Here is a 14,966-nt window from a genome sequence, read left to right on the forward strand (position 1 = left end):
GTAGTACACTGTTTAATCCAAAACCATATTCAAATACATAGTTGAAAATCAACAGAATATAAGGACACAAACTTTGTTTATAAGTAACACTTCCTCTGCAATAATGCCATACTTTTATGTTTCCTGTCATTTAATTAGGGACGGACGAGCCTGAAGGACACAGCTGTGCTGACTGTGTTCTGTCTCTTAAAAGATGAACATGGTTCTGATAACAGTGTTCTTCTTTTTAACCAACCATAACGAATATAGAAATTTACTCAATATTATCCATGACACTTAGTAATGACTGCCAACTGTAAGCAGTCGCAGTTCATCTTTAGTTGAGGGAGGTAAACATGAAGTGTTGTGCAGATGAAGCTGGTGCAGGTCGTCCTCATGTTGACCAGCCTGAAGCTGCCGATCTCCACCATGTTGCTGCTGCCACAGTGGATGATGAGGACATCCGGTGCTTCATGTAATGAAAAGAAGAAAATCACTATAAATGATCTTTTATGCTGAAATCACTATGTCAATATCTGTAGGAAAACATGGAACAAAGGAGCAACACCTCAGATTAAAGACACTCTGTAAATACCTTTTTAAAGACATTGTACAATACAATTCATAATAATTACAATACTTTTGACACATGTAATATTACCTGTGTTAAGCAGCCAAGACTGGTACTTACAGTTTATTCTGTGTTCAGCAGGTGGAAGCACCACAGATTTCAGCCAGAACTGACGTATTGAAAGAAATAAACATTGTACAAATATATCAAATGTCTTTCTACCTCATCTGTAATATTCAAGGTGATAAATTCTCACAGTGCTGCACAGTGTGTAGCTTATTGATATTAACTTATAATTACAATCAAGTGACAACGAAACACACTAAAGTGAAGTGAAAATTTAGACTGAGGTAGTTAACTTGCTTCAATCTGTTCATTAGACGTGTTAAATAAAAGGTAAATTACCACAATTACATATTAAAAACCACTTGAGGCATGTAAGCGTATGTAGTATGGTTATGATAATAGATAAATCAATAGGTTTTGTTGTGGAATATGTAACCAATTGGGTTTAGGCAGATTACAGACTACAAGGTTCGGTGGGAGCCCAATGTATGAATGCCAAGACACATATAATTTCAGTTCATTCATATATTTTCAGTTCATGCATATAATTTCAGTTCATTAATATAATTTCAGTTGGTCCAAGGATATTCCACGTTGGAATGTAAAAGGAAAACAAACAAAAAAGAGTTTACGTTCCTACCACTCGTAGTGGCAGGGAGGTTGAGTTCATATTAGTCCAATTTGGGTGTTTGGGTCCAGCAACATCTGACAAAAGGTGGGGGAAAAACCTGACCGCTGATTTGATAAGAGTTTACCGGAGATTTTTCACGCTGATGTTTGCTGCTGAACGCTGCTGCACACTGCTCACCATAATAGAGGGGAAAGAGGAAGTGACCCTCCTGACCCGGATATTTATAGTTGAGCATCGAAAATTATTATATTATTTTTAGATTACTTTTAAATCATTTGAAACCTGGGTTACAAATAGTTTCAGGGTAACCACTGAGAGCCTCATTTTCAGTCTTCAGAACCCAACTGGTGACGTCACAGACACTACGTCCATCTTTATATACAGTCTATGGTATAGACACAACACAAATATAAAATTATACCAATGAACTTTAACAATGAGCTTAATCATGTTGAATACATTCTATAAATATCCTGCACAACATCTAGCAGTTTCAACAGCTGGACGTGTTTTGTCCCATGTCTCAAGAATCAGTGATCTGAGTTATTCATGGGGAGAAGGTGGTGGATTTTTAAATAAACTCATGAAATCATTGCTCCTCAGAGTTAGAGGAATAGATGAGTAGAACTGTGACTCTCTGTCATTTCTCAGTGCTTTCTTGTTATGATGAGATGACCAGTGTTTTCGCCCAAGCCCATAAGGCCCAGCGCGACGCTGTCTGGCCCCGCTTCAATATGTGTGCTATTGATTATGTGGAATGTTTCGAAATAAAACACAAACATCTTCCACAGAAGAGCAGTACATCCTCTAAACAGTCTGTCCCTGAGTCTGCTGACTGCCGCAACTGTTACACACACACCCCCACACTGTGTGAGCCGGCCGCCGGTAACCTCTCGGTTAACAGGCAGCGCGGACTCACGGCACTAAGTCAGTACATCTCCTCTGTCACACAAACAGAGTGTCCCTCCTGTTAGGGTTGCCATCATTAAGGGTTGAATAACCGGGCACCGATATCCTTGTTTCACGGAGGAATAACACACACAGCAGTCATCGGTGTTTACTTGAACCGGAAGTGATTCACTTTATTGCGCACGCTCCAGTCATTTCATAATAAAGCATAGACTTCAGTATAAGGGCACATATTAACAGAAACCTAACACCCCCACATGCTCTTATACTGTACAAGTTACATTCAACACAAATTAATAAACAATGGTGTTCTTCACATTCCAAAAATGTAACTCCTATACTTCTCCTCTTTGACCTTTGTTGCAGGCTTAGTCAAAATGTCGGCAACCATATCAACTGTTGGACAATACTCAATGGTTATCTTATTATCACTCAATGCAGATCTAATGAAATGGTACTTGACGTCGACATGTTTACATCTCTGATGATTTATCCTTACTTCTCCTTTTGTTTGTGTAAGGTCAATCCCTAGAAAATTATTAAGTTTTCCAAGATCCTTCATCTTGAATTTGGTACCTAACATTTCTTTCACTCCATTGATCAAGTCATTATCACTTGCAGCAATAATTAGATCGTCGACCCAAATTATTAGTATTATCCTCTCATATCCAGTTTGTTTACTGTAGACGCAATGATCAGCTGGATTCTGTATAAAACCATTCTCACTGAGGTGATCATGTAGCATCTTATTCCAGTTTCTCCCAGATTGTTTCAGACCATACAATGATTTGTTCAACCTGCAAACTAGTCTTTCTCCTGTATCTGATTTGACTTGAAATCCTTCAGGCTGTTCCATGTATATCTCACAATCAATTGGAGCATGTAAATAAGCAGTCTTAACATCCATCTGATGTACGTCAAAGTCATACTGAGCCGCCAGTTGCATCAAGCTCCGTACTGATGTCATATATGCAGTTGGCGAAAAAGTCTCCCTCTAGTCTATCCCTACCACTTGACTATACCCCTTTGCAAAAAATCTGGCTTTATATGTCTCAGTCTTATCTGTGTTTTCTTTGATTGCATAGAACCACCTACCCCCCACTGCATTTTTGTCCTCTGGTAGTGTGGTCAAAGTGAATGTATCATTTTCCTTAAGAGAACTCATTTCCTCCTTCATCGCATCAATCCAAAGTTCAGACTTTGATGAGTTCATGGCTTCTTTAATGGTTTTTGGTACATTACACAACATTCTGTAACAATAGTCAATAGTTAATGGTACATGGTCATCACACTGTACTTTACACTCGTAGTCCTTTAAGTACTGAGGGCTTCTCCTCTCTCTGTCGGGATAGCGTGTACTATGACTATCTCCTCCCTTTCCTGTCTGGGTTTGTGTAGTTTCAGTGTGGGCTTCCTGTGTCCCGTTTGAACTTAGGTCTGTCACTGTATCTTTTGGCATGGGGGATACAAATCTCTTCCCAGAAAGATCTTCATCGCTTGTCTCCAGATTTGTCTGAGTCTGTCGATCAACTACACCTTTTAAAACAAATTTAAGTCCACAGTTGCTTTGGAAGATTGCTCTCCAGTAACATGCATCTGGCCATTTCAAAAAGTGTTCTCCAGTTCCTCTCAGCTGTCCCATTTTGATGGGGCGAGTAAGGTGCTGAAGTTTCATGTTTTATCACATTGTTACTCAGTAGCGACTGGAAGTCTGTTGCCGTAAACTCTGTGCCATTGTCTGATCTAATACGCTTGATATTTCCATACTGTGTCATATCAGCAATGAACTTCTCTGTGGCTCTAGTAGTATCACTCTTTACCTTTAGGAAATACACAAATACTGCCCCTGAATAGTCATCAGTGAATGCTAATGTGTATCTAAATCCGTCTTTTGCCACTGGTTCAATCGGGCCAGCTAAATCAGTGTGCACAAGCTCAAGTGTTGCTTTAGCTCTTTCATCCGGTTCTCTGTTCCTACTCTGCACAAATTTTCCTTGTGTACAGATTTCACAGTTCAGGTAAGACTTATCAACCTTGCCCTTGATTGTCATTCCCTCTGTTACTTTCGCAAGTTTTGACACATCATCATAGTTGCAATGACTGAGTATTTCGTGCCAAGTTTGAATATCATAACACCCATAACATACATCATCATCAGTCATATAATTTTCAGTGTTTAGATAGTAAAGTCTATCGTGCTATTTAATGGCAAATTTTGTACCATTATTGTGTATGAGCTGGTTACACCCTTGGCAAAAGTTCACTTCAGCTCCGTTGTGTGACGTTGCTCCAGTGCCTACTCACGCGAGGTTTCCCTTCTCCTGCGTAATGCTCCCTCAGCATCTGTAGCGTCTTTTTCCCGTTGTCCGCTGGCTCTCTCATTATCAAGGAAAGACTCTTATCATCTTGAAACTGTATCGATTCGGCGTAAGCTTCTTAATTTCTCTCACCATCATCGCTGCCTTCGTCTTCCTCACTGGGCTCATCTAAGATGGTCGCTTTCAGTCCGAGCAGTCCCATGTGGCACAAAAACGTTGTTTCCCATAACCTGTAATTCTTCTCATCTCCATCAAAACATAAACGGTTCCATCGGCCTCCAACTTACCTCCTGGGCCCATAACCTGTTGGTGTTGTCATCATTAAGGGAAGAAGAACCGGGCACCAATATCCATATTCCACGGAGGAAAAATACACACAGCCGTCATCTGTGTTTATTTGAACCGGAAGCAACTTAATTTATTGCGCAAGCTCCAGTCATTTCATATAAAGGCATAGACTTCAGAATGAGGGCACATATTAACAGAAACTTAACAAGAACAGTCAAATGCAAGGATCTTATATAGGAGAAATAATACTGTTTGTCTGAGCCAGTTCAGGGGGCACTTCTTGGGAGCGAGTTTCAGATTGTTCTCTCTCAGCCTTTGGAACACTGTACACAGTCCGGACAAAGCCTCATCCTCTGACGACGCAAAGACAAGATGATCATCGAGATAATACAAACGCCTTGTGAAGTTCATGTTTCCAAAAATACCAATCATCATCCTCATGAAGGATGCTGGGCTGTTACACAAACCCTGTGGCATGCGATTGTATTCATGGAGTCCAAGGGGAGTCGTGAAAGCGGTGTACTTCTTATCATCCTCGTGCATCAGAATTTTGAAGAAGCCAGATGTGAGGTCCATGGTGCTAAAGAGGCAGTTGCCTCCAAGAGCAGCCAAACTATCAGACTGCTGTGGCAATGGGTGTGCGTCCTTTAGGGTTCAAGCGTTTAGCCACCTAAAGTCAGTGCAGATACGCAACCCACCGTCCTTCTTCCACACCATCACAAGGGGTGAAGCGTACTCACTGGAGGACTTCCTGATAATCCCCTTTTCTTCCATAGCAGCGATAGCCTGCCACAGCTTCTGATAATGGGCTGGGGGAACCCTCCTGTATGGTAAGCGAAAAAGGACGATCATCGGTGAGGAGAATTTTTCAGTGAAAAAAGTTTGTTTAAAATGTTTGCAAATTTATTAAAAATAAAGAACGAAAATATAACATGTACATAAGTATTCACAGCCTTTGCTCAATACTTTGTTGAAGCACCTTTGGCAGCAATTACAGCCTCAAGTCTTTTTGAGTATGATGCTATAAGCTTGGCACACCTATTTTTGGGCAGTTTCTCCCATTCTTCTTTGCAGGACCTCTCAAGCTCCATCAGGTTGGATGGGGAGCGTCGGTGCACAGCCATTTTTAGATCTTTCCAGAGATGTTCAATCGGGTTCAAGTCTGGGCTCTGGCTGGGCAACTCAAGGACATTCACAGAGTTGTCCCGAAGCCACTCCTTTGTTATCTTGGCTGTGTGCTTAGGGTCGTTGTCCTGTTGGAAGATGAACCTTCGCCCCAGTCTGGGGTCCAGATCGCTCTGGAGCAGGTGTGGTATATTCAGCTAACATAGATTGTTAATGACATGTTCATGATTAGGGGGCCCCTCGTTTCCTGACTCTCAGAGGAATCTAATTATTATTCGATATGATACTCGTTAAGTTCTCTGTGACCCGGAGAAACTCTCTTTGACCTGTTAGATAGAGGGGTTTCCATCTTTAAGTAGGAAGTAGATAGAGGGGTTTCCATCTTTTAGTAGGAAGCATGTTTTGTATTAGAGGCCCCTATGTATGACGTCATTTTATCTTATTTCCTGGGCGGAAACAACTTCCCTATATGAAGGCTTGTCCGGCACCGGCGAGGGAGACTTCTGAATTGGCCGAGAACGTCTCCGGGTGTGCCGGTACCCGTCCTGACCTGTAACTTCTGTGTAATAAACCTTATTATACAAGCAAGAACGGTGTCCGCGGAAATTCCTTCATCATCATCTTCAACATCACTGCTCCTTAAATATACGACACAGGTTTTCATCAAGGATGTCTCTGTACATTGCTGCATTCATCTTTCCCTCGGTCCTCACTAGTCTCCCAGTTCCTGCCGCTGAATAACATCCCCACAGCATGATGCTGCCACCACCTTGCTTCACTGTAGGGGTGGTATTGGCCAGGTGATGAGCGGTGCCTGGTTTCCTCCAGACATGACGCTTGGCATTCAGGCCAAAGAGTTCAATCTTTTTTTCATCAGACCAGAGAATTTTGTTACTCATGGTCTGAGAGTCCTTCAGGTGCCTTTTGGCAAACTCCAGGCGGGCTGTCATGTGCCTTTTACTGAGGAGTGGCTTCCGTCTGGCCACTCTACCATACAGGCCTGATTGGTGGAGTGCTGCAGAGATGGTTGTCCTTCTGGGAGGTTCTCCTCTCTTCACAGTACAACACTGGAGCTCTGTCAGAGTGACCATCGGGTTCTTTGTCACCTCCCTGACTAAGGCCCTTCTCCCCCGATCGCTCAGTTTGGCTGGGCAGCCAGCTCTAGGAAGAGTCCTGGTGGTTCCAAACTTCTTCCATTTACGGATGATGGAGGCCACTGTGCTCATTGGGACCTTCAATGCTGCAGACATTTTTCTGTACCCTTCCCCAAATCTGTGCCTCGATATGATCCTGTCTCGGAGGTCTACAGACAATTCCTTGGACTTCATGGCTTAGTTTGTGCTCTGACATGCACTGTCAACTGTGGGACCTTATATCGACAGGTGTGTGCCTTTCCAAATCATGTCCATTCAACTGAATTTACCACAGGTGGACTCCAATCAAGTTATAGAAACATCTCAAGGATGATCAGTGGATACAGGATGCACCTGAGCTCAATTTTGAGTGTCATGGCAAAGGCTGTGAATACTTATGTACATGGGATTTTTTCATTTTTTATTTGTAATAAATTTGCAATTTTCGTTCCTATTTAAATATACATGAAAATGATGGTCATAGTTCATCTTGGGACCAAATTCAGCATTCATTGCGACCTTTAGAAGAAACAGCAAACCTGTACACACAAAGGAAAACGTAAGATTTCACATTTAGCTTTTTTGTCTCGACTGTTATCCATAACTGTCACTACTGACTCTTATTCACTAATATTAGACCTAAGACATAGTGGTGTCATTTTACTAAACTGCATTACAGATCAAAGAAGGAAATATGAATTCTTACTCTTTAATCAGTACTCACTGTCTGGTACTTCAAACATTCTAATCATTTCTAAGTTTAGAATAATAGAAGTAGTATTCATAAATTCTAAATATGTATATGATAAAAAGAGCCATACTTCGATAAAAACAGTGTTAGAAAAAAATAATGACTAAAGTATTGATGAACTGTCATCAGGCAACAGCAACAGAGGGAAAGTCACGTGGTTAAATTTAGTCACAGTGAGCAGAGGGTTTTTCCAGGTGACGCCTTTCTCAGATTCATGATTAAAACACTAAGTTAACTTGTTTCCTGTAAATATCAATAGATCTTCTGTGAAAGTAAATCTAAGTAATACCCACCTGACATATGCTTTTCAAATATTGGCTATTGGCTTGGGTGTGTCCACATATGGTCATTAACACCCAGTGCTCAAGTATAAATCAATAGCAATTCAATTTTTCTGATTTAAAAGAGAGTTTCATTCAGATCATAATCACTCTCCTTTGTATGTAAACCTCTGTAACCCTATCCTGACTAGTTTTTCCAACCATGACAATGACTCTGCGTAGGTGTGTTAACACACTTTGTGAGTGGACGCGTTAGCACATCGGCCGTGGCCCAAGATGCTTCTTTACGCTTTTCCACCGGGTCCTCTGATACCAGGGTTCTTGGATCGAGTGCGGAAGGAACGGCTGTCAGCCATCCTCATAGCTCCGGAGCGCACGGGCGCGTCATGGTTTCCATGTCTGCAACGACTGATCTCAGATCTGCCGTGGGAAATTCCGTGGCGCGGGGACGCTCTCTCTCAGGCAGAAGGAGCGATCAGGAACTACCCCATGATAGGTCAGCGTTTGTGGGCCTGGCCGCTAAACGGGAACATTTAGAGAGGCTGGGTCTCTCTCAAGATGTTGTGCGCACTATCCAAGGCGCCAGGGCCGCATCTACCAGAGCTTCGTACACATCCAAATGGACCGCTTTTCAGCGTTGGTGTGTAGACAGGAGTTTGGATCCCACTGCGTGTCCCCTGCCTCAGGTGTTGTCTTTCCTCCAGCTCTTGATGGATAGGAATTTGGCTTTCAGCACAGTTAAATCATACGCTGCTGCTATTTCTTCCTGTCATGAGGGTTTCGGTGGCAGAACAGTGTTCAGTCATCCTCTGACGAAACGTTTCCTGAGAGGCGTGAGAAGAGACAGGCCAGTGTTACGTTCCTTGGCCCCTCAGTGGGATTTAGCACTAGTTTTACGTGCACTGGTAAAAGCCCCATTTGAACCATTGGATCAAATTCCACTTAAGTTGCTGTCAGTCAAAACAGCTCTGTTGTTGGCTTTGAAATCTGCAAAGAGGGTTAGTGATTTATCTGCTCTCTCTGTGGCACCTTCATGTCTTCGGATGCAAGGAGATGGCAGCTCGGCTATTCTACGCCCTAATCCTGCTTTTACTCCTAAAAGTATCACAAGCTCTTTCCGATCAAGGGTGATCACTTTGGAGGGTTTTTTCCCACCCCTTCACAATTCAGAGGAAGAGGCTATTTCCCATCTTCTCTGCCCTGTGCGCGCGCTGGCCTGTTACGTGACGCGCACGGCCGCGGTGCGACGTTCTCGGCGTCTGTTTGTGCACTACAGGGAACATTCTCAAGGGCTCCCCCTGTCGACACAGCGCCTGTCTCACTGGCTCTGTGAGGCCGTTTCACAGGCTTATCTCTCATCAGGAATGGACCCCCCACAGAGCATCAGAGCACATTCCACCAGAGGAATCTCTTCCTCTGCGGCTTTGCACGGAGGAATGACAGTAGCGGACATCTGCACTGCAGCTTCCTGGTCTTCCCCCTGTTCTTTCATCCGTTTTTACCTGCGGGATGTTTCCCGTTTCTCCATGACTCACTCTGTACTGAGTGTTTTGTCAGAGTGATGGGTTCTTGGATGCATCTGTATACTGCTCTCCTTCCCATTATAGATCTGGGGAGAGCTGTCTGATTTCTACTCTGTCTTTGTAACGTTCGTCTATCACTTCTTACAGCAGTAGATATCCCAGGCCATTTCCATCATGAAGTTTTCTTCATATTCCACTATGATGCCTGGGAATGGCTTGTTGGATTATTAAAGTAGATGTGTTTATGCTTGTGGTACTGTACAGACCCAGTGAGGCATGGACTACATCGAGCTTCGCCTTTAACCCACTAGCGATAGCCTTAAAGGGCGAAGCCTATACGATATAGAATGTTAGTTACGTACTGTAACTCTAGATTCTATGAGTATAGGCGGCCCTTTAAGTCTTGGGCCTCACTGGTTTCCTTTATGGCTGAAGAAAAGCTATTAATTGGGAACCGATCGCCGGTCTCAGTCTAATTTATACGAGGTGAGACCGGGGGTGGGGCCCACAGTGGGTGGGCGTGGACTAAAGTTGTCAGTGCTGCGCATGCGCACGAGGGATAAACCAACTAGCGATAGCCTTAAAGGGCTGCGCCTATACTCATAGAATCTAGAGTTACAGTACGTAACTAACGTTCCACCGTTAAAGAGATGTGGACGTCAAAACATTAGTTCCGCCTCACATTTCCTCCTCCCGGTCGCGCGCCCCACCTGTGGGGCGCGGAGGCATAACACAGTTTGAGAATCACTGGACTACATCATTCACAAACTGAAGTCAGATTCATGTGGATCCCAGCTCAAAGGGGCATTGAGGGAAATGAAATGGACGATTCACTCGCTAAACAATCATTAAAACAGGAAATAATTATGGAGGAAACATTCAGTTATGCCGAAGTCAAAACAATAATAATGAGTAACATCATGACTGACTGGCAAAAACAATGGGATGAGGGAGGAAAAGGAGGCCATCTGTATCAAATAAAGCAAAAAGTGGGAGGAATGAAAACAATAGGGAAAAACATCGGAGAAGAAACAGACATAAGGTCTATATATAAGGACAATGTGAATGTGGTTTAGGGGAAGAAATTGTGGAACATGTCATCAGTCACTGCCAAAAATATAACACAGACCGAGGAAAGCTACAGATGGAGCTGAGGAAATGTGGGGTGGAAGTGTTAAATCTGAAGAACTTGTTAGGTATTGGGGAAGGGAAATATAACGTCCTGTTAGAGTTTTTAAAAGAAACTGGATTAATGAGGAATATTTAACTTTAAATTGTGGGGCGGGGGGTTGTTTGGTCTGCGAAAATATATAAATAATACAAATAAACAAAAAAACTAAACAAAACAAACACTCCAGTATAGTAGGTGGCGGTAATGGGCCTTTAACGTTAGGTGCCACCCGCAATTAAACAAAAAGAAGAAGAAGAAGCTCCCCGGGTCCTGATTGGTGAGAGGCTCCTCCTGGAGCTCAGCGCCGCCCAAAGGACCGACCCACCGCTGCTTATTGGAGGAAAGTGCAGGCCGTCCTCCGCTGCTCTTTCTGGTTGGTCTGGCATGAACCGTCCCGCTCGCTCCGCGGATATATAAAGGAGGGTTCGAGCTGCTCACCGCAGTTTCTCTTGACGTGTTTTAGAAAACAAAGTTCATCCATAATGTCTGGCAGAGGTAAAACCGGCGGAAAGGCCAGAGCGAAGGCAAAGACTCGCTCGTCCCGCGCTGGGCTCCAGTTCCCCGTCGGTCGTGTTCACAGGCTGCTGCGTAAAGGCAACTACGCACATCGCGTTGGTGCCGGCGCCCCCGTCTATCTGGCGGCTGTGCTGGAGTACCTGACCGCTGAGATCCTGGAGCTGGCTGGAAACGCCGCCCGCGACAACAAGAAGAGCCGTATCATCCCCCGCCACCTGCAGCTGGCCGTCCGCAACGACGAGGAGCTCAACAAACTCCTGGGCGGAGTGACCATCGCTCAGGGCGGCGTGCTGCCCAACATCCAGGCTGTTCTGTTGCCCAAGAAGACCGAGAAGGCCCCCAAGTCCAAGTAAAGCAAAGCTGCTTGAAACCACCGACACAAAGGCTCTTTTAAGAGCCACACACTCTCCTCTGGTAGAGAGCAAATCTCCTCATGTCACACACCAACTTGTAAAATACACAAGCATAAGTCATTTTAGGCACATTAGCAGTCAATACGTATTCATTGGTGTAGTGTTTCAGTGTCAAATGTTCCTGTCATTTATTGAGGAAGCCAGAGCTCATCTGGAAGTGTTGATATAAAGAATACACACTTCAAATGTCAATACACCTTAGGTACATGGATCCACAGCATTAAAGGGACCTGCGTATATCTGTCATGATGTACAGTATGATTGCAGAAACAACACATTTTAATATTTGTCTAAGGAAAGAAAGTAGTGTAACAGATTTAAACCTCTACATTTGTCACGATGCAAATCTAGTGGAAGAAGTAATATTTATTTACATTTATTACTAACTATTATTTACGTGTATTCATAAACAATAACTCTGATGGTACTTTTGCTTAAGCTGTAAAATCAGGTTTTAAAAGTCAGGTGCTGTGTGTCCGGTCACTTGTGTGATTATAGACATGTTTCACATGAGACAGGTTTTCATTAAAAACATTGACCAAGTCCTCTGTTGTATTAAAGTGCCCCAGTAAACATGACAGTGATCCAGCATGCACAACATCAGGACCATTGAACTGGAGCAGCTGAATGGAACTCAGCCATCATTATTATTTGACTTGTTTTCTGAGCTTTCGACCACTTCTCAGGGTCTTCTTCAGTGAACTCAAATAGCTTTGGCCTCATGTGAGCTAAGGTTGTAATGTTGGTCATGAGATGACCCTTGGGCCAGTTCCTTTAACTGATGAACACCCTGAGGTGCAATTGAAAGCTGAAAAAAGCTGATAGTTGGACCGTTGAAATACAATGATACATGTTTGACAAAAACAAAACAAATGAACTATGAATGTTCACGGTACATCTTGTTCTCCCCAGTATATGAAGAGAGTCATGTCAAACTCCATTAGACTTTCAAGGATTTTAAATCATTATTTATTTCTGTTATTTTAATGTATTACTCTACTTGTGCCTTCAGGCACATGTCCTTGGAGAGGTCTCCTGTGGAAAACAATTTAATGGAAGACATCATGAACAAAAACACAAGGTCAGACACTTTGTACCAATCATCTGTTATTTATTCGTTGTGAATATTCATACAAAAAGCAGATTCTCTCAGGAACATGTGATATCTGATACACAGGAAAGTAATTTTTTACATTAAATGCAGTTGATTCACTTTCCCCTGCCCCCCCTCTTCATCCTGGACCAATGACAATGAGGCACAGGGGTGTGCATCCTGGCCTTCTATTTTAAGCATTAGCTTTTTTTAGTATCTATCTATCTATCTCTCTATATATATATATATATATACACTACCGTTCAAAAGTTTGGGGTCACCCAGACAATTTCGTGTTTTCCATGAAAACTCACACTTTTATTTATCAAATGAGTTGCAAAATGAATAGAAAATATAGTCAAGACATTGACAAGGTTAGAAATAATGATTTTTATTGGAAATATTAATTTTGTTCTTCAAACTTTGCTTTCGTCAAAGAATGCTCCATTTGCAGCAATTACAGCATTGCAGACCTTTGGCATTCTAGCTGTTAATTTGTTGAGGTAATCTGTAGAAATTTCACCCCACGCTTCCTGAAGCACCTCCCACAAGTTGGATTGGCTTGATGGGCACTTCTTGCGTACCATACGGTCAAGCTGCTCCCACAACAGCTCAATGGGGTTGAGATCTGGTGACTGCGCTGGCCACTCCATTACAGACAGCATACCAGCTGCCTGCTTCTTCCCTAAATAGTTCTTGCATAATTTGGAGGTGTGCTTTGGGTCATTGTCCTGTTGTAGGAGGAAATTGGCTCCAATCAAGCGCTGTCCACAGGGTATGGCATGGCGTTGCAAAATGGAGTGGAGTCTCTTCACTGTAGACGTTGACACTGGCGTTTTGCGGGTACCATTTAAAGAAGCTGCCAGTTGAGGACCTGTGAGGCGTCTATTTCTCAAACTAGAGACTCTAATATACTTGTCTTCTTGCTGAGTTGTGCACCGGGGCCTCCCACTTCTCTTTCTACTCTGGTTAGAGCCCATTTGTGCTGTTCTCTGAAGGGAGTAGTACACACCGTTGTAGGAAATTTTCAGTTTCTTCGCAATTTCTCGCATGGAATAGCCTTCATTTCTAAGAACAAGAATAGACTGGCGAGTTTCACATGAAAGTTCTCTTTTTCTGGCCATTTTGAGAGTATAATCGAACCCACAAATGTGATGCTCCAGATACCCAACTAGCTCAAAGGAAGGCCAGTTTTATAGCTTCTCTCACCAGCAAAACAGTTTTCAGCTGTGCTAACATAATTGCACAAGGGTTTTCTAATCATCCATTAGTCTTCTAAGGCGATTAGCAAACACAATGTACCATTAGAACACTGGAGTGATAGTTGCTGGAAATGGGCCTCTATACACCTATGTAGATATTTCATTAAAAACCAGACGTTTCCACCTAGAATAGTCATTTACCACATTAACAATGTATAGAGTGTATTTCTGATTCATTTAATGTTATCTTCATTGAAAAAAACAGTGCTTTTCTTTGAAAAATAAGGAAATTTCTAAGTGACCCCAAACTTTTGAACGCTAGTGTATATATATATATATATATATATATATATATATATATATATATATATATATATTCTACACAGTGATAACAGGGATATTGTGTCAGGTCTACTTCAGATCATAATAATACTTCACCGTCTTTATAGCCAAGCACACACACAACCATTCACATGCATACAAACTCGCGCGCACACACACACACACACACACACACTAAATATCTAATAAATGCATTACTGGTGTCGATCAGGAACACAACTAATTACTACAACTGTCCTTCACCCAGTCGCTTCTTAGGGCTCAGGCTCAGACTTCTACTTGAATGTGATCAGACAGGTCAGCTGACATGGGAAGCTGTCATTGGTCAGTCAGGAAAGAAATCAGGCAGAAAAGAAAAGTCAGCAAGTAAAAATTGATATCAAGTGCTGTGTTTTATTTTAGTGTTTATTGCAATAGTGTCTACATTAACCAGTGAGTGAGTCAATAGGTCAGTGGGTCAGTCAGTCAGGGTCCAGAAGGCTGCAGTTTAAGGCCGTCGCCAAACTCCTGCAGTACGAGGGGACGTCAGTGACTAACGCACGCTGTGGTGTGCACGTAAAGGACACGTGTGTGTTCTTCATAGCAACAAATGTAGTGGCTCAGTGTGAATTTATATATGCACTAAATGGCTGTGTGTCTGTGTGTATATATTAA

The 14,966-nt window shown here is 42.7% G+C and overlaps 1 protein-coding gene and 1 long non-coding RNA gene across 2 annotated transcripts; both read left to right on the forward strand.

The window, feature by feature from the left end:
• Positions 1-169: 169 nt before the first annotated feature.
• Positions 170-11,832, forward strand: LOC117756322. The gene is made up of 3 exons (XR_004612783.1): positions 170-445; positions 3,817-3,831; positions 11,822-11,832. It is a non-coding gene; the product is annotated as an uncharacterized LOC117756322 (long non-coding RNA).
• LOC117756258 (histone H2A-like) lies at positions 11,192-11,732 on the forward strand. The gene has a single exon (XM_034576682.1). It carries the CDS (start codon positions 11,229-11,231, stop codon positions 11,613-11,615), a length of 387 nt encoding a protein of 128 aa, XP_034432573.1. The 5' UTR covers positions 11,192-11,228; the 3' UTR covers positions 11,616-11,732.
• Positions 11,833-14,966: the final 3,134 nt, after the last annotated feature.

This window comes from Hippoglossus hippoglossus, chromosome 22, assembly GCF_009819705.1.
Source record: "Hippoglossus hippoglossus isolate fHipHip1 chromosome 22, fHipHip1.pri, whole genome shotgun sequence".
In the NCBI taxonomy this organism is placed as follows: domain Eukaryota; kingdom Metazoa; phylum Chordata; class Actinopteri; order Pleuronectiformes; family Pleuronectidae; genus Hippoglossus; species Hippoglossus hippoglossus.

Bases quoted from the DNA above. Each gene is read 5' to 3' on its own strand.
- LOC117756258 (XM_034576682.1), top strand. From the start codon at position 11,229: ATGTCTGGCAGAGGTAAAACCGGCGGAAAGGCCAGAGCGAAGGCAAAG.